The 20,163-nt window shown below is 43.0% G+C and overlaps 1 protein-coding gene across 2 annotated transcripts in view; it reads right to left on the reverse strand.

Moving 5' to 3' along the window:
• Positions 1 to 4,544, reverse strand: part of KCTD15 (potassium channel tetramerization domain containing 15) — a 40,757-nt gene extending 36,213 nt beyond the window's left edge. The window contains exon 1 of one of the 2 annotated variants that reach the window (XM_069739208.1): positions 4,173 to 4,544. Coding sequence is in view for 1 of the 2 variants with exons in the window: in XM_069739207.1 (XP_069595308.1) it covers positions 3,996 to 4,049 (54 nt within the window). In the remaining variant the exon portion in view is untranslated. The other variant, XM_069739207.1, reaches the window with a different exon arrangement.
• Between the last annotated feature and the right edge of the window lie 15,619 nt (positions 4,545 to 20,163).

The raw sequence follows: 20,163 nt of genomic DNA on the forward strand, positions 1-20,163 counted from the left end.
TTATGCTATGGAACGTGATTCCAATGGAAAAACTTAGAGATATCATAATGACAAACTCGGCTCTTCTATATCTGAAGGTCTGGAGTCATACAGCATTGGTCACCTCTGCACTTCTTTTCTGTCACTTATTGTGACCTAATGAGAGAACGGTATCGATGAAGAAATGATCAATATGTCGGCAGATGGATGTACTGATCGATTCTTCACAATTGGGCCCTCTTTGTACGCTTCAAACTGGGCTCTGCTACATCTTTTATAAACGCTCATTGGATCCAAGTTTATATCTAGTAAAACAAAAAGTGGGCACAATTCTGATAATTCTGTGAGGTGACGGCCCCAGATTAAATCTGAATTGTGCTATATATGTGAATATTAGTAGGAGACAGAGTGGACAAGCGCGACTGTATAACAATTGTGAAAATGGCATATTGAGGTTTTTTCTTCTACAATTATCCTTATAAATTAAGCCAGTAAAGAGCAGCAGTAACATGACTTGCAGCAGATAGGACAGGTGCATGGACATCTCCCATTGCCCGGTCTATAGAAGTATGTGCTACATCATCATAAGAAAATATAGATTCGACATCTTACAATATCAGCCATTACGGACCGACGACAAATTTGACCAGTCAAAAGAATTACGGGGAGAACGGACAAGCCTTGCGAATGAACATAAGTCTGCTCCTTTTTTCCTCCATGGCTGCAAAGAGCAAATTGTTGGCTAAGTTTAGAGGAAGAAAACGTGCCCCAATGTTTCACAGTCCTAGCTCCTTCCGTCACCCCTAGAATGGGGCATCCCTGGAGTGTCGGGCATCTACTTAATGAAGAAAATGGATTACACCTCAATAACTGTAATGCAGCAGGTGTCAGGTGGCTTCTCTATCTACCAGTCAGATATAGCAGAGCTGAACATGTATTTTTTATTATAAGGCCACAATGACACAATGTGGGAATTTTGTGCTACATCTTGGTAAAAAATACTCATGAACACTTTCTATGTTGATCGGATGAGCGCGATTCCCAGCCAGTTCTGTAATATATTACACACAGTAATTGCCACCAGTCTGTAATAAGATCAATATGGACCAGAGTGTGAAATTCAATACAAGGTACAGACACAATAGCAGCAGCCGCAGCCACAGGGCCGTCCGTGTCACGTTATTACCCACTCACTATGTAATGTGAGATTAGACCCGGTGCTACCATAACACAGGGAGGAGCAGAGCCGCTGTATAAGTGCTGGTGTAGCAGAGCTGAGTTTACCACTTGGAACCTGCGCCTCAACTTCCTATCATGCGCCAAACACATTAATATTTGTGGCCACCCCGATCTCCCTTCTGAGCATTATACTGACCCATTGCGACCTGATAAAAGTGCAACATACTGTTTACAAGCGGTCAATAGCAAAGTAATATATAAAATATAGACTCTGTACAATGGGTCGTGTTAGTCGTTTATCTGAATAATTCAACAATCCGGATTAGAAATGTCTAAAGCCATTTACCACTAACGAGCATGCTGCGGTACCTGCAGGCTGCGCCCCTATGGGGGTTTACTCGTTACCACTTAGGAAAAGTTTGGTGTAAGATCAAGTAAAAGTATTAAAAGTACAAATTAAGCAATACTTTAAAAAACACATCCACAATAAAACCGGACTTATTACCCACTTTTCCTCTTCCAGAAGACAGTGCAGAATTGGGCATCCCATGCATCTTGTAGGGGAAGGAAATAGGGGACTAGAGCGACGGCGTGCAGGTAGTGGTGGCTTTGGGTGGACCCTACTACCAAGAATCTCCCACCTATTCATAATATCATGTCATGGAGCCAAACACAGATGCTTAGTTGCCCCCAGGAGTGATGGCGCCCCCTCCTCCCTGACTATTGTGTAAAAGGAGGGTGGTCTCAAGCACAAATTGGGTGACGGCTTAACTAGCTGGGGGCAAAACTAATACAGCCAGGTCTTGGAATAATGTGTGTTTTTTTTTTTTTTTTTTTTAATCTGGGTCTTGTCTTTCCCTCCCTCCCCAGTTTTCTGAAAAACCAGATAATCTTCCCCCTTGTCTTTGTGGAAGTAGCTGCTTGTAAAAGCTCTTTGCCCACGTAAAGTGAAGCCATAGCACGCTCATTTACACACAAAACGACTCCGTGTCCCATTGTGCACACAGTTGTCTCGCTCTCTAGGGGTGATTAAACTTGCTATGTCGCTGCAGCTTGAGAAGATTTCAAGAAATCGTTTCTCCATGAAGTTGCCTCTTTGCTTAAGCTGTTATTTTAACCATAAAAGGTAAACAGAAGGCAAAGGGGGTTTTTTGTGTGTGTGTGAGAGTCGGAGGGAAAAAAGAGCTCCATTCAAGGCTGGGTGCCTGGGGCAAAGGCCCTACAGCAAGGAATGTGGAAAGAAGAGAGAAATGGAGAGAATATTCCAGGGTGTTGTCTTCATAGCACAAAAGCCACCAGGAATATTCCTCACACATGGACCATGCACTCAGATCCCACTGCAGAAGTGTTACTGGGTGCATGAAGTTGGGTCCCACCTGGGCACCACTGCTACAGACTGTGGGAACCATACCGAGGGGTTGGCTGGGGGTGAAAGGTGACTAACCAGAGATTCCAAAAATACCAAAGAAAGATCAACGTAGCAAGCTCACATTCACAGTGGCTGAATATTAATATCAGGATTGCATAATATTTTGTAATAATGAAACTGGGAGCATGACTAGGCTTAACCCCTGCATTGCCTTAGGAGACTGCTCACAGCACGAACAATACAACGTCTGAGCGGTCAGGGGAGACGATACCCCCCCTTAGTTTTTCTTTTAAACAGAACGACCAGATGGAAATATAAGTAATCTGCATACAATCTTTGCACCTGTAGTGACAATTAGGCTGGTGCGGACCAATGGGAACGTTTCCCATCTATTGGAGAACGCTTGGGTCCTTATTCCCGGCTCTATCCTCCTTATAGGAAGACATATAATAAGTTCATGAGCGGTGGTCCTAAAGCAACCTCCCTAACTAACTAAGAGATGGAGAGAAATCTGTAACACTGGTCTCTCTGGAGCCACAAAACCTTATGGGACTTGCTTCAAAACGTTCAGAGTATGCCCAATATGCAACTACAGTGATGATTGCTCTGTATGGGGCCAGAAGACACATGGTTCTGACCTCTGGAAATCGGGATAGTTTGGCAGGTCTCATGACAATTTGTAACAAAAAATTTTTTAAACAAAAAAGATTATTTTGTGAAGAATTTCAAAATATTGAATACATTCTTGGTCCATGACCATATTATATTAGAGAGGAGCTAACACTTTTTATCTGTTATCTATCTATTATCTATCTATTATCTATCTAGCCATGTATCTATTATATATCTATTATCTATCTATCTATTATCTATCTATCCTTTTAGCTATCTATTATCTATCTATTATCTATCTATCCTTTTAGCTATCTATTATCTATCTATTATCTATCTATCCTTTTAGCTATCTATTATCTACTGTATCTATTATCTATCTATCCTTTTAGCTATCTATCTATCTATTATCTATCTATCTATTATCTATCTATCTATCTATAGATAGCCCCTGAGAGCAGCCAGCAGGGCACCCTGTGACACAAGTCTTTGCAGGAAACTTTTGGACAGGAGGAAGTGGATGAAAAACTCTCAGCTCCTCTTGTCCCCCTTGTGTTTCCTAACAGAAGACCCCTGGACCATTCAGTGCACTTATTATCCCCTTTTCTGAACATTTCCATCTTGTCCAGCACATCTGGACCCCCAGAATCTCCCTTGCTTCAAACGATCCCTCCGACAACCCCCTAAATGCAATACAATGGAAAACAATACATAACATACAATGCAAGCGATGGAAGCTGATCGTACTTACTGCAGGCATCACACACACAGACTGACTCTTACACCCACTGCACCAGACACCAGGACACTGGCACACGACCCCCCAGCTATGATTAGGGGGTCTCCCCCTCCTAACCTGCTGCCATACCACCAGCATGCATGGACCATGCATTGGCCGTATACCCCACATCCATCCTGCCGGGCTCGGAGACCCTGCACACGTAGCCGGGGAGCCTGCAGCAGGGATCGGGGGGCTCCTGTGCCCCTGCGCTTCCAAGTCACTTTTTCCAGCAAGCCCTTCCTCCTCTCTTACCTTGATCCCGGTCAGCTCTTTTCCTCCTCCTCCTCCTCTTCTTCCCTGTGTGCCTTGTCCTCTCCCCGGAACAGTGCCCCCTTTCTGTCTCCTGGGCACCCCCTGGTCTCACAAGCCCCCCAAAGCCTGGTGCAGCCTGGAGACTAGAGAGGAAGGAGCCCGAGCTGCAGGAGAATGGAGAGGAGGAGAGAGATTGCGCTGCACACTCCTAGCTCTGGGCTTCCAAACGCCTCCAGGGCAAGGATCAGCTCCAATGGAGTGGCCCAGCTCTGCCCCCTCTCCTGCCGCCTTGTCGGAGAGGTGCCCCCTCCAGTGCCAGCTGTGGGATAACGGTGTGTGTGCGGAGATCGGCGGGCTCCAGCACACGAGGGCAGGCACACAGAGGAAAAGCTGATTTTAATCATTGTCATTTCGTCTGATGTAATTCCTCCTCGGGCACTTTCAGCGAGGCATAAATTTTCAGCTCCCAAATAAGTAACACAGGGCACGTTTCTCACATCCTCTGACTCTGTGTTACAATTGCTACACTAGAACTTGCTGCAAAACTTGAGGGGTTTTTTTTCTTTTGGGCTGGTGGGGGTTCATGCTCGCTTGCTCCTTTTTATTTTTATTTTTACCTTTTCCATATTTATATATTTTTTTTTTTTTGTTGGTCATCTTCCAGTGTAAAATAAGTTTTATTTGCCCAGTGAAATTTTAAACCGCGCCCCCCTTATCCACATCCTCTCTCTTCCCTTGGCTGAACCCGATGGCATTATGGTCATGGTTGGGTCAATCATCTCTTGTATTGGAAGAATCGTTAGGTCTGCCATCTCCTTTTGAACTGGTCATGGAAATACCAATAATAAATGAGACTTATAGCGCTGATAACTGGCATTGATGGTGAGAAGAAAACCTATGGTGGCTCAGTGGTTAGCATTGTTGCTTTGCAGTTCTGGGGTCCTAGGTTCAAAATCCCACCAAGAACAACATCTGCCAAGAGTTTGTATGTTCTCCCCGTGTTTGCGTGGGTTTCCTCTGGGTTCTCCGGTTTCCTCCCAGACTCCAAAAACCTACTGATGGAGGGATTTATAGTGTGAGTCCCAACGGGGACAGCCATGATGATGTCTAAAATGCCGCATATAAGCGAAGCATAATAAATAGTGACAAACAATGGTTTGTAAGTTTTAAAAAAAAAAATCGCCAATGCTTCATATTTTTGGTGTCTAGTTATAGTAGATTCGATCTTAGCAATCGCAGGGAAAACCATGCAAATGTTAGATCTCGCGCATAATGAGATTGCAGCGATATATCTGATTGAGGTGAATGATACGATGACGTATACATATTGAAACCTATTAATCCCCTATCCATAACAGTTTTATCGTTATCCATCTTTTTTTTTTCCTCCCCAAAAATCCAATTTTCTGGGGGGTTTAATCCTGTGCAGCCAGAACTTTTTTTTTTTTTTTTAGACTTCCCCCTCCTTATTCTTATAGGGGCTTTGACTATTCTTCCATTTCCTTTATGAGCCTAATTTTAAGGGATTCTATTTACTTTCCAGATCCCCCCCAAATTACCCTTTTCCCTTCTGCCCCTAAGCTATCCCTCCGCCCTCCCCAAGTTCTGTTTTCTGCCTCTCTTCTGCTAATGGTTGGCATTAGACTTCCTCCAGGCCATTAATACCAAATGACGTCTATGGACAGGCTTTGTGCTATTGCAAAATGCACCCTCTGTACTAGCCCCTGGCTAAACGCGCCATTTCAATTATCGAGCACGGCTAGCTGGAGATGTCTGCTATGAAGATCTCCCATGCAGATACTTCACATCCCCCCCGCCCTCGCTCCCTGGCATCTTTCACAGGCTTTGGAGCCTCTGTTCTCTTGACAACAACTCTAAAATAATAATAATAATAATAATAATAAAAATAAGTTTTACTAAATGCCAAAACTTTTGCACAGGGTCAAATTGTCAATTTTGGGGACATTGGTCTAAATCCTCGCAGCGTTACATCATCCTCACTTTACTACTCTTAAGGAAAGGGGCGCTCCGCACTAATGGCAAAGCGTAGAAGATTGATTTAAAATAAATGTAGGGGAATCTTTGTTAAGGGGTTAAATAAAAGTGAAGAAAGGGGACAGGGATTTTAGCAATAATATTTGTCAACTTTCAGTTTAAAGGCAGTTTTTGTTATGCCTTTTTACGTACATTTATCATCTTTATTTTGGATGGAGGCGAGTACCTGGGGCTTTTTCGTAAGGAGGGGGATTAGCCTCTTGCCATTTTTGCCAGCCCCCGCTTTCGGGGATTTGTTTTTGAGGAGTGGTTGCATTCTACGCCAGTTACATCACTAATCTCCCTTGCACATCTGGGGATGTGGCTTTTGATACGTACAGTTTTCACTTTTTAAGCTGATAGCAATAGTAACATCATAATACTTTTTCCCAAATTTCTAGATCGTCAGCACCAACTAGTGTCGAACCTCCGCAACTGCAACCGCTGTGGGTTCAACCCCTTTCAGAAAGGTCAAGTGCTTTTGTTTTAAGGTTAGCAGGAGACAAGGTCCCAGTTGTCACTTTTTGTTTGCGATGACTGGGTGCCCGGGATCCATAGAATAAATTAAATATTCCATATGCCTTTTGTTCTGCCGTATCACAAAGCTACAAAAGAAACTTCAGACGGCTCTTCCTATCCCCTTGGCAGGAATAAACAACTTTTTCTTCCCGGGGCCCTTTTTTTTTTGTTTTTTTGGAGTACGAGCTCCAGCAGAAAAAGGGAAATTTTCTCATTAAAGTTACATCCCCGCAGTTAGTTCAATTACTTGATATATGCAGAAGATGTTGTAAATTTAAAGATTTAAATAGCTTACAAAGACGCCAGGGGCTCCATCAGTTAATTTCCTTAATTTATGGATTTTTTTTTAACGCGGCTTTTGAAAATGAAAAGGAAAAATGAGAAGTAGGTCATCTTAATGATTAGCATCCCGCACGCCGTGGCGTTGCTTTCAGGAGCACTGATGATGGAGGACAGGTAAATCAGGTAGACCGTACAGGTGACTTCTCCCCGGAGACTGGGAGGCGATCGCTCACAGAATGACTGTATATTTTCGTGGGATCGTGTGCCAGAAGAGTTCATTGTAACACCTGCACGCTGACATTGTAGCTGAAATCATTACATATTCTCTTTGAGCTCCGGAGGGTGTGAAGAACATTCAGAGTATTGTGTGACTGCGACTTGTAGAGCTCCGACCCTGGCAACTTCTTATTCACTGGTAACTGTTGCTTCAAATTCCGTATTCTGCAAAAGCTTCAGCGGCGGTAGCAATAGCACGGAGATTTTATTCATGAAGTTCTCCCCGTAAAAACTCTCATTTGTTGCATAGGACACAACGGATTCTGCGTTATGTCCATGGAATGGGTAGGGGGGAGCATGACTGAGATTCTCGCCCTTGGTGGCCTTACAATCTCCGTCGTCGTGCTCCACAGCCTCAAGCTCTGACATAGGCATCAGTTTTGCTTGCAGCGTCCCTTTAAAAGGATTGTCATCCCATAAATTATATGGTTAGGAGAAAAGTAACTTATAGTCTTCATCTTCAAACAAAAAACTAAATTGTAATTCTATATTTCTTAAAATTAAAATCCAATATGATAAAAAAGTAATCCAAATATATAAAAAATGGTCCCAATTTTAAAGGGAATCTGTCAGCAGGTATTTAATCTGAGGGCAGTATGAGGTAGGGGCAGAGATACTAATTTCAGCGATGTGTTACGGTTTAGGCTGTGTGCTGTTGTTTCTGGACAATGAGTGCTTTATTAGCAGGAGATTATCACTGCAGGACTAGAGCTCCAGTGCATCCTGGTCCAACTCCACCTCCAGCACTGATTACGAATTTACTGTCAATATACAGTGTACACAACGAACTAACCAGGGGTGTGCGTGGGGGCAGCTTTCTGAGCTTGATTGTATCACAACTGCAGCACCCAGTAAACTAAGTGATACATCGCTGGAATCATGGACTCTGTCCCTACATCATTCTGTTCTCAGATGAAGTAATAAAAATCTGCTAACAAATTCTTGTAAAGTTACAGATAACAATTTTGGTTCTTTTTTCAGTGTCACCATTTATGTTGAGAGAAATCCTGAAATCTTGCAGTTTTCTCTGTGGTAATTCAGTCTCACAATAGAAAACCACAACACTCAATAAGTTTGCTAAGACAGATTGTGGATAAAGAAAGATGGCAGATGTGTTTGTCACAACTTCTGGCCTAATAGGTAAAGAGATTGCCTCATGGCTGATCAAAAACATTTGCGGTTCTTTTTCTAATGACATGGTGACTATAAAACTCAAACCTTTACTGCAAGTGTCAATGCCGTGTTTTTTCCACTGATGTCTTAAGGATTGATCAATTATCACTGGGCACCACTACTATACACTGTGTGCAGAATTATTAGGCAAGTTGTATTTTAGAGGATTATTTTTTATTATCAACAACTATGTTCTCAATCAACCCAAAAGACTCATAAATGTCAAAGCTTAATATTTTTGGAAGTTGGAGTGTTTTTTTTTTTAGATTTGTCTATCTTAGGAGGATATCTGTTTGTGCAGGTAACTATTACTGTGCAGAATTATTAGGCAACTTCATAAAAACCAAATCTATTCCCATCTCACTTGTTTATTTTCACCAGGTAAACCAATATCACTGCACAAAATTTAGAAATAAACATTTCTGACATGCAAAAACAAAACCCTAAAAAATGAGTGACCATTATAGCCCCCTTTCTTTATGATGACACTCAGCAGCTTCCATCCATAGATTCTGTCAGTTGCTTGATCTGTTTACGGCCAACATTGCGTGCAGCAGCCACCACAGCCTCCCAGACACTGCCGAGAGGTGGACTGTTTTCCCTCCCTGAAGATTTCACATTTTATGAGGGACCACAGGTTCTCTATGAGGTTCAGACCAGGTGAACAAGGGGGCCATGTCATTATTTTTTCTTCTTTGAGACCTTTACTGGCCAGCTACGCTGTGGAGTAGTTGGAGGCATGTGATGGCGCATTGTCCTGCATGAAAATCATGTTTTTCTTAAACGATACCGACTTCTTCCTGTACCACTGCTTGAAGAAGTTGTCTTCCAGAAACTGGCAGTAGGTCTGGGAGTTGAGCTTCACTCCATCCTCAACCCGAAAAGTTCCCACAAGTTCATCTTTGATGATACCAGCCCATACCAGTACCCCACCTCCACCTTGCTGGCGTCTGAGTCGGAGTGGAGCTCTCTGCCCTTTACTGATCCAGCCTCTGGCCCATTAACCCCTTAATCCCATATGTGGTGAAATATGTGTAGATATATCTATATTTGTGTAGTGACATATGTCTAGGGTTATATGTGTAACTAGTGATAATGTAACATCTGTCCTGAAGGCAAGTCGCACCTAGGTGTTAATAGATACTTCCTTGGGACTAGTAGAAATTGTCTCCATATCTCACCAGGAGGTCTATCTAAGGCCAAGAAGAAAAAAACACTTGACACCCCTAGTGCTTGGAGGGGAGATGCTAATTGCAACCTGAGGGTTAGCTGTTCCTGGGAACCATCTTACAAGTGTCTCCAGAGGAAAATAATATATATTAATTAGTAAAGCGGCCGTGCCCAATCAAACAGACCGCAATTATGATATTAACCTGGGGGGCCGGTCTAAATACCTGACCTCAGACCAAAGTTATAAATTTAGGCTGCAGACAGAGAATGGTGTTCACATGATGGGGGCAGCCTGAGAAGCTGGTGTGATCCAATCTACATTCGGCTTACCCTCAGGGAGCAGAAAGCAACTACCAGTTAGATAATTTCTGTAAGTTTCTCCTGTTTATTTTTATACTGTTTTGCATAAGTTGTATGTCTTTTTATTATCCTATTTTTATACCTTTTTCTTATTGTAAGCATTGAACCTTTTGTTATTAAAGTATAAAAATTTAACAAGTTGAACCTTGAATGTTCTAAAAGAATCCATAGCCTAAGGTGTGTGAGCCTTATGAGTGATAGACATATTTTTATTAGTATTGTTCGTTCCGGGACTCATCGCCTGTGTATTCAATGAGTGGTGGCAACGTGTATGAGCAAGTGTGTGGCCTGGGTCGGTGTGTGATTTATGCGCCCATTACAGCATAGGACAGAGGTTGAATGCTGGACTGAGAGTGGGGAGATAGATTAACCCTTGCAGGCACAACCCAAGTCACGTTTGAGAGCAGGCATGTGACGAATAAGTGATACCACAGAGAAGGGATCTGTGACACCGTATGACATACTATCCCATCAAGGTGACCTGGGACTTAATTCCCAGTGACGGGAAAGTACGTCATAGCGATCGGCCACACTCACGGGGGGAGCGCGGCCATCATGGCCGGATGTGAGCTAACTATCGCAGCTGACATCCGGCATTGTGTGCCAGGAGCGGTCACAGACCGCCCCGGCACATTAACCCCCGGCACACTGCGATCAAACATGATCGCAGTGTTCCGGGGGCAAAGGGAAGCATCGCGCAGGGAGGGGGCTCCCTACGTGCTTCCCTGAGACCCTCGGTACAAGGCGATGTGCTCACCTTGTACCGATTCTCTCCTCCCGGCAGGCCCCGAATCAAAAATGGCCGCGGGGCTGCATCCGGTTCCTGCAGGGAGGTGGCTTAGCAAGTGCCTTCTCAGAGCGGGCGCTGGCAAGCCAGGAGCAGTGCACGTCAGTTCGCTGATCTGACATAGTGCATTGCAAAGTGTCAGATCAGCGATCTGACCTTATAACATGATGCCCCCCCCCCTTCCCGTGGGCAATGTTATAAGGTTAAAAATAATAATAATTAGATGTGTAAAAAAAAAAAATCCTAAATAGAGAAAAAAAAAATATTGTTCCAATAAATACATTCCTTTATCTAAATTAAAAAAAAAGTAAACATATTTAGTATCGCCGCGTCCGTAACAACCCGACTTATAAAACTGTCCCACTAGTTAACCACTTCAGTGAATACCGTAAAAAAAAAAAAAAAGAGGCAAAAAACCGCCGAACAAAAAGTGGAATAGCACGCGATCAAAAACACAGATATAAATAACCATGGTACCGCTGAAAACGTCATCTTGTCCCGCAAAAAACGAGCCGCCATACAGCGTCATCAGTGAAAAAATAAAAAGTTATAGTCCTCAGAATAAAGCGATGCAAAAATATTTTTTCTATAAAATCGTTTTTATCGTATAAAAGCGCCAAAACATAAAAAATGATATAAATGAGGTATCGCTGTAATCGTACTGACCCAAAGAATAAAACTGCTTTATCCATTTTACCAAATGCGGAACGGTATAAACGCCCCCCCCCCCCCCTAAAGAAATTCATGAATAACTGGTTTTTGGTCATACTGCCTCACAAAAATCGGAATAAAAATCGATCAAAAAATGTCACGTGCCCGAAAATGTTACCAATTCTTTTTCTGTAGAGATCACTTCTCAGCTGTCATCTCCTTATCATTACAGTCAGAATTACTAAGATTAGTAACAATCTCATACCACACAGGATCGACAATAGGTGATGTCACAGCTCACCTCCTCCTCCTGTACAATGACTGATAACACCTCTATATACAGTAGATAGCACAGGATCCACCATTCACAATATGTGATGTCACAGCTCACCTCCTCTTCATGTTGTACAAAAACGACTACCACCTCTATCTGGCTGACTAGATGACCATTATTGTTGTCTATAGCTTCCAAAATGACAGTTTCTGGCTAAAAGATGAGGGTTTTGAAAGGTCTACATCCCTATTTTTTTACAATTTCCTAAAAAAGGTTTTTGAAAATGGTTTTACTAATCCAGACATCCCCTTTAAATGGCCACTATACTTTCAGACAACTTGATCAAAATTTATTGTGATAAATAGACAATCTACAAATCACTGTAACAACTTTTTTTTTTTTTTTTTTTTTAAACTCCAAAGTACCAACTACTACGTATCTCCCTTCTGTGTAACTTGCTGTCCACTGCCTGTTGTTCAGTTTAATCCTTCTTCAGCAGCAGAGACATTGAGATGGATTACAAGAAGTTATGGTGGGTCTTTGTCTCTCTTCTGGAAGAGAGTTTTTGTTTCTCCTTACATAGAAAAGGGGCAGGTCTTTGCCTCTTTACAGGATGTAGAGGCAGGTCTTTGTATCTTATAGAACGTGGAGGTGGGTCTGTGTCTTTCTACAAGAAGTGGGAGCGGGTCTTTGTTTTACAACAGGAGAGGCAGTTGTTAGTATCATCTTCCAGGAAGTAAAGGCAGGGCTTTGTATGTCTGTATGGGAAGTAAGGACTGTTCTTTGTCTCTTTACAGGAATTGGAGGTGGGTCTTTGTTGTTGAAGAAGAGGCATTGTGTTTTCGTCTCTCTATAAGAAGTAGAAGCAGGTCTTTTGTCTCTTTAGAGGAAGTGAAGGCAGGTCTTTGTCTCTGTACAGGAAGTAGGGGCGGATCTTTGTATCTCTGTAGAAAGTTTGTGTGTATCTTTGTCTCTCTACAGCAGGGGTCCCCAACCTGTAGCTCGGGGGCCACATGTGGCTCGCGGACCCATGAATTGTGGCTCGCGGCTGTCTGTTAGCTTGGTGCTTTAGCTCCAGTTCTAGCAAATACGTATGAAGAGCACATCTGAATTTTCTGAGCAGCCCTGCACAGAAGAGCAGATCTGGACGCACATATACTGGTCTTAGGGTTTTTAGATGATTTAGGTATGGTACGCTGGAGACAAGATGACACCACCTGTCAGAGGAGGTGTTTGAAGCTGGATATGACAGTGTCTTGGGAGTGCTTTATAGGAGAATACTGAATGGGGGTACTGTAGGAACCCTTGGATATTTGTATACTGCTTTGCGGTGATTGATTTTTGTGGAAAAGCTTTGGTTACCATTATGCCTGTAATGGGGGCTTTGGTTGCCACTATTTTGAGGGTGGCAGAAGCTTAATGTGGCTCACAACCCTCTCTCAAGGCTAGATGTGGCTCGCGACTTTCTCTCAGAGCTGACTGTGGGTCTCAAGGCCAGAAACGTTAGGGACCTCTGCTCTACAGGAAGTAGGAGCAGGTCGCTCATCTTGCAGGAAGTGGAGACAGATCTTTTTGGAAGTGGGTGTGTGTCTTTGTTTCTCTACAGGAAGTAGGGGCAGGTATTTGTATCTCTACAGGTTAGTTGGTGTGTGTCTTTGTCTCCCTACAGGAATTGGGGATAGGTCTGTAATCTTCTTACAGAAAGGTCTTTGTATCTCTACAGGAAGTGGGTATGTGTCTTTGTCTCCCTACCGGAAGTAGGGACAGGTCTGTTATCTCGTTACAGGAAGTGGAGATAGGTCTTTGTGTCTCCACAGGAAGTGGCTGTGTGTCTTTGTTTCTCTACAGGAAGTATGGGCATGTCTTTATAGGAAGTAGAGGCAGATCTTTTATCTCCTTACAGGAAGTGGAGACAGGTCTTTGTATCTCTACAGGAAGTGGGTGTGTCTTTGTTTCTCTACAGGAAGTATGGACAGGTCTTTGTCTATAGGAAGTAGCGGCAGGTCTTTTATCTCCTTACAGGAAGGGGAGACAGGTCTTTGTATCTCTACAGGAAGTGGGTGTGTGTCTTTGTTTCTCTACAGCAAGTATGGGCAGGTCTTTGTCTATAGGAAGTAGTGGCAGGTCTTTTATCTCCTTACAGGAAGTGGAGACAGGTCTTTGTATCTCTACAGGAAGTGGTTGTGTCTTTGTTTCTCTACAGGAAGTATGGGCAGGTCTTTATAGGAAGTAGAGGCAGATCTTTTATCTCCTTACAGGAAGTGGAGACAGGTCTTTGTATCTCTACAGGAAGTGGGTGTGTGTCTTTGTTTCTCTACAGGAAGTATGGACAGGTCTTTGTCTATAGGAAGTAGCGGCAGGTCTTTTATCTCCTTACAGGAAGTGGAGACAGGTCTTTGTATCTCTACAGGAAGTGGGTGTGTCTTTGTTTCTCTACAGGAAGTATGGGCAGGTCTTTGTCTATAGGAAGTAGCGGCCGGTCTTTTATCTCCTTATAGGAAGTGAAAGTAGGTCCTGTGTCTCTACGGAAAGTGGGGTGTTTTCGTTTCTCTACAAGAAGTAGAGTCGGGTCTTTGAATCTCTAAAGAAAGTGGGGGCAGGTCATTGGCTCTCTTTAGGAAGTGAGAGTGGATCAATATCTCTCTGTTACCACTCTCCTGTCTTATCAAACTGCAGGCGGGCATAACAGGGAGCAGGAAAACCTTTGGCCGTGGCAGGTGCAATGCATGCTGGAAAGTGAGCGGAAAATAAGCTCCAGCACCTATAGTGCTAGAACCACCAATTCAAGAAGGGTGACTGCCAAGTTATAAAGTGTGAAAATCGGGAAAATTCTAAGACAAACTTGAATGGAATGTGCACCTAAAGCTGTTTGTGGAATTTTGGATACAAGACTCTGCTTTTCTACAGGTTTTGTGTGACAGGGCAGACCTGACACAGCATCCAAGACTAAGGCTACTTTCACACTAGCGTTAACTGCAATCCGTCACAATGCGTCGTTTTGCAGAAAAAACGCATCCTGCAAAAGTGCTTGCAGGATGCGTTTTTTCCCCATAGACATGTATTGACGACGCATTGCGACGGATTGCCACACTTCGCATCCGTCGTGCGACGGATGCGTTGTGCTTTGACGGACCGTCGGGAGCAAAAAATGCTACATGTAACGTTTTTTGCCCGACGGACCGCTTTTTCCGACCGCGCATGTGCGGCCGGAACTCCGCCCCCACCTCCCCGCACCTCACAATGGGGCAGCGGATGTGCCGGAGAAATGCATCCGCTGCCTCAGTTGTGCAGTGCGTTAAACGCTAGCGTCGGAATCTCTGCCTGGCGCATTGCGACGGGGAGATTCCGACGCAACTGTGAAAGAAGCCTAAAGTCCTTTCATTCCTACAAATTGATAGTTTTCTTGACTGTTTTTAGTAAAAAAAAAAAAACCTTTTTTAATAATATATAAAAAAATATTAATTTTTTTTAGCTATATTAATAAAACCTTTATGATATTTTTATCAAAATAAATTAGAACTCTCCATCACAATATTGATTTTTTTTATATAAATATGTTTAAACATTTTTAACTAATTACATTAATGGCAAGAAAGGATGTTGCAAAATCTAAAAATCCTCCCGCTTTCAAAAATAGTTAAATGATAAAATATAAAAACAGAGAATTTTTGCATATCGGTAATACATATGCATTGGCAGCACCTGAGGTCTTGCCTACGTCTTTCCTCAGAAAAATGTGTTTTAAATGTTAATATAAATGAATATAATAACAGAAATATGTAGAAATCTCATCTGAAAAGCAGTCGAAGTTTTTAGTATTGATGTTCATTATTTAACATTTTATTCTACCAGATGAAAGTTCCATGATTTGCAAGGTACGTGTCAAGGACGGATATATAAAAGGAATTCTTATTTATTCACAACTGCAAGACTAATTGCTTCACTTTGCCTGAAGGCTTAGAGATTGGTTTTAATATGGCACTTCAAAAGTATGCATAGAAGTACAGAGATAGTAAGTGTTATTGTTTAAGAGGGGAAAAAAATCTCAATATGATATTTGTGACCCTGAAATGAGAAATCTATTTTATTGAGTGATGTGAAAATGTTTATCGGTGTTATTTTTAATATTTGGCCGTACCTTGAAGGTGAAATGAATTCTGATCTAATGAAAGGCAGCAATTAAAAATGGAGAATTTAAGTACAGCACCTTGTAGTCCGAGGAAATCTGGATAAAATATGTCCTTAGTTGTTTTTTGGGGATGGATAACAATATGCAGTGGAAAATTGAAAATTAATATGAAGAACCCAAAAACCTGCAATAACTTGTATCATTGAATGGGGTAGTGAAATATATATATATATATATATATATATATATATATATGTGTGTGTGTGTGTGTGTGTATATATATATATATATATATATATATATATATATATATATATGTATGTGTGTGTGTGTATATATATATATATAAAAAAACTGTGTTGCAATCTCCATATTAAATAGCACTGAGCACTTACAATTTCTCATTTTGCTTTTCTACCCAGTTAATTCTTCTCTTTTCCATTAGCTCTATGACATCATGTGATTAATAACTGACTAGCTGATTTCTTCTAAGCTCTTTGTAGAAACAGCAAGTCTTTTTTTTTTTTACCCTGCATAACTCATCATTAGAACTAAACTTCTGCCTCGCTGCAAAATAATCCCTGGCAGGGGGAAGAGCAGAGCAGCTGGGACATTGGTTTATGAGGGAGTGGACCTGGGCTGCCATAGAATTCGCAGTAAAGTGGAATTGTAGTTCTAGTGATGACTCATGCATGCAAAGAGACTTCCTGTTTCTACATAGATCTTAGCAGGATTCTGCTCCTTTGTTTTTAATCATATGATGTCATAGACGTTAACAGTTTAGATGGGCAAAATGAGCAACTGTATGTACATAATGTGACTACTGCATTATATTAAGAGGATCACAACTTTGATGGGAGTGTATCTTTAATATCTGATTGGGGGAGGTCCGACGGTTGGTACCTCCATTGATCTGATCTGCTGATATATGGTGCCATGACTATCAGAAGTGCACAGTGTACTGAGCCAGAATAGTACAGCTCCGTACACTTTGTAGTGGCCACTTTTGGGTACTGCGTTTCAGCTCCTATTGACTTCAGTAGAAGTTGAGCTGTAGTACTAGTGAATGGACACTCCATAGTATAAAGAGCAAGTGTATTCTGGCTCCTCACACTGTGAACTTCCAATGACCACAGAACCTAGTAACAGCTGATCGGTGGGGGTGTCGGGTGTCAGACCTCCACTGATCTGATATTGATCATCTATCTTAAAGATCGACCATCAATATCAGTCCTGTGCAACCGCTTTAACGTTATATCTAGCTGGAATCTCATTGATGATAACGACCATTGGTATTGTGTCTCTTGGCACAGAAAACAAGTTACCCAGAGGATAGTGGGGGTCTGACGACTATGAATCACATCGATCTGGCGCACTTGTAACCTCGTTAAAATGGAGTGTCGGTGTGCATGCTTGACCTCCATCCCCTTCATTCCTTGTGGGGCTACTGAATTCTATGCTCAGCTTTTTCCAGCGCCCTTTGAGTGTGCTGGAAAATGTCCAAATGGTGTAGGGCCCAGTGGTCAGTCTCTCACCGATCAGTAAGTTATTACCGATCTTCTGTGTAGGTGATAGCTTGTTTTCACTGGATAACCCCTCTCACAAATGCTTAGGACGAAGGTTAGAGGTGCGCAAGCTGTGCTGTCACATAGAGTGCATTAGTCACTCCGTCACTCAATGCTGCTGATACCACTAAACGTAAATGGATATTCCCATATTGGACTTTTATGGCAAATCTAGAGGATATGCCATTAGTTTCTGATGTGCAGTGCCTACAATCTCCATGACCCACATCTTTTTTGTGAACGAGACCTTGTCTTGCACTGCGTGAATAGAGAGGGGGCCGCGCATGCACAGTTTTCTCTTCATTCAATTCTGTGAGTGTTCTGCAAGTTTCTGACCATGATTGTGTGATGCCCGCTAGGACCATGGAGTACTTGGAACCGGGTCGGACGGTTCTTAATGGGGTGGTCACGGCAGCAGTGACTTGGTGTGAAGCCCTAGGCTTGCAACAAAAGTGATGAGGGAATGTTTGTAGGGGATGTCACGTGACGCCACCTGTGGTGTTTGGCAATGGGTGGCCGATGCTGCTTATGGGGACCACTGGGGTCGATGGTGTTGCAGCTGAGATGGTTCTGCTCCCCACAGGTGGAGCAGGGCCCCAGGGCTACCAGAACAGTTTATGAGGGATTGTGGCTGTTGGGGTGCAGGAATGAGGGCATGGGAAATGATTGGAGGACACAAGGACTGTAGTTTATTTACCTTTAATTGCAGGTGCAGTACGGGGCACTGGTGACAGGGGGTCATGGAGGTCCGGGCAGCCTGGAAGCATTTCAGGATCCGCCTAGCCAGGTGGATTTGGAGGCCTTCCCTCTGCGCTGCTTCCTAGGTCCTTAATGCCTTAAGCTCTCCTCAAGTCCCTATTAATGTCTGTCCATGAAATAGAACATTCCCCGCATGGCAGGCAGCTTGATCCTGTTCCAGGTGTCACTTCCTTGTGGTGACTCCGGGCTCTCGTATGCTGCTGTGCCTCAGGGTGTCAGCTGGGGCCAGGAGACCTGCAATCTCCTGCCCTCTGGGTTTAGTTGCTAGGCCTGCAGTCCCCACACAACACGGACTCTAGTGTCCGGTCTTTGGTGCATAGTCCTGGGGTGAGCTCAGTCGCAGCTCCAATCCCTCAGGTTCTCTTCACTTGCCTCCTTTTCCTTCCTCTCAGACTCACACACTAAGACTAACTAACTAACCCTGCCTCCATGCCAGAACTTATAGGGAAGCTCCCCTAAAACAGGTGTTCGAGCTCCCCCTTCTGGTCTGGAGTCAGGAAAGTGTTGCATGCCAGTGTTACCTGCTAAGGAGATCCTTCCTTGCTTCCAGGCATGGCATCACCCCCTGTAAGGGAGGCAATGCCACTTTGGCAACCGGACTCCTGGGGTGCCACAATTGGACCTGGATCTATGGAACATTTACACTTCGATCATGCATGTGTGTTATAAAGCTGGGCAGTAGCTGCAGGCGAGGCAATCGTCTCCTCCTTTTATGCCCCGGCGCACTACATGAAAGTGTGGGTCCTGGCTGGGAGTTGCTTCTCATACTGTGCGGGCCTTGCACCCGGGCAGGCCGCCTGTAGCTAATGGTGTTGCCTGGCCAGGACCATCAGTTCCACATTTCAATAAAGCAGAGTTCTGTTCACAATTAAAGTCTTTACTGAAAAGTATCCTGGTAAGGGTTATATATAAGGGATAGCAGGTACAAAGTCTTTTGGATGTTTCCTTTCATTCACATTTCCTTTCATTTTTTTTCCTTTCATTTCCTTTCATTTTCATTCACAGTGTCCTTCCTCTGTAGTCTCCTCTGGACCAGCACACTGTTCCTCCCTACTTAATCACAACCTAGCTTATAGCCACAGTCCTGATCAGCAAGTCTCTCTACTCACTCAGCGGTTCTGCTTCCTTTTTCTTCCACTATTGGCACCCTGGATCTACTGCTTGGGACTCCCACTAATCCCACAAACTCAGTCCTGTTTAGGTCCATTACATACTGTGTTTGCAAGCTCGGGATTCTCGTTACTCGTTGTCCTATCGTAGCACCCTTTTCCGGAAGGCCACTCTGTCTCATTAGTTACATCAGGATCTCACTATTTCCCTGTCCTTAGTTTCCTTTCCTTCTGGATCACCCCAACGGCAGCACTGCTCACAGTATATTTCTTACTCGCACTTGAACTAGCACTCTATCTACAGTAAGCAGTCACTTTCCCTAACACTAAGCCCCTCTCAATATGGGCTATTTCCGAATATTAACTCCATCCTATCTTATTCGAAGAGGAGAATAAGCAGCACATCTGTCGAACTAGAATATATATATATATATTTGTATATCATCGGACAGAAGTGTCACTTTTTTTCATCTCTTTAAACCTTTGGCTGAACTTCACGAGCAGGACCAGCACCTGACAGATTTCAACTTCCAACATTAGACAACATGTTGGGGTGAGCTCATAATCCCCCTTCTGTCCAAGTTCTTTCCTATTTTACCCCATCGTCATTACCTAAACTATGATCAACTATCTTATACTACCAACCTTATGCACTAAGCCCTAAACTATGCATCCTACAGTCACAATACATTATACATTACGTAAAACACTACATAATATATGCAAAGATGCACGACACTATACACAATAGATAGAAAAAACTCCGGCACACAAGAGAATATAACTAATGAATTTTTTATTACAAAGTCAATTTAGAAGGATCAGACTCCCATAAAGTAAAAATAATTGTTGATATTTCCCACAGACACATTAAATTCAACGTTTCGGCTATTTTGCCTTTTT

Source organism: Ranitomeya imitator, chromosome 9, assembly GCF_032444005.1.
Source record: "Ranitomeya imitator isolate aRanImi1 chromosome 9, aRanImi1.pri, whole genome shotgun sequence".
Lineage (NCBI taxonomy): Eukaryota > Metazoa > Chordata > Amphibia > Anura > Dendrobatidae > Ranitomeya > Ranitomeya imitator.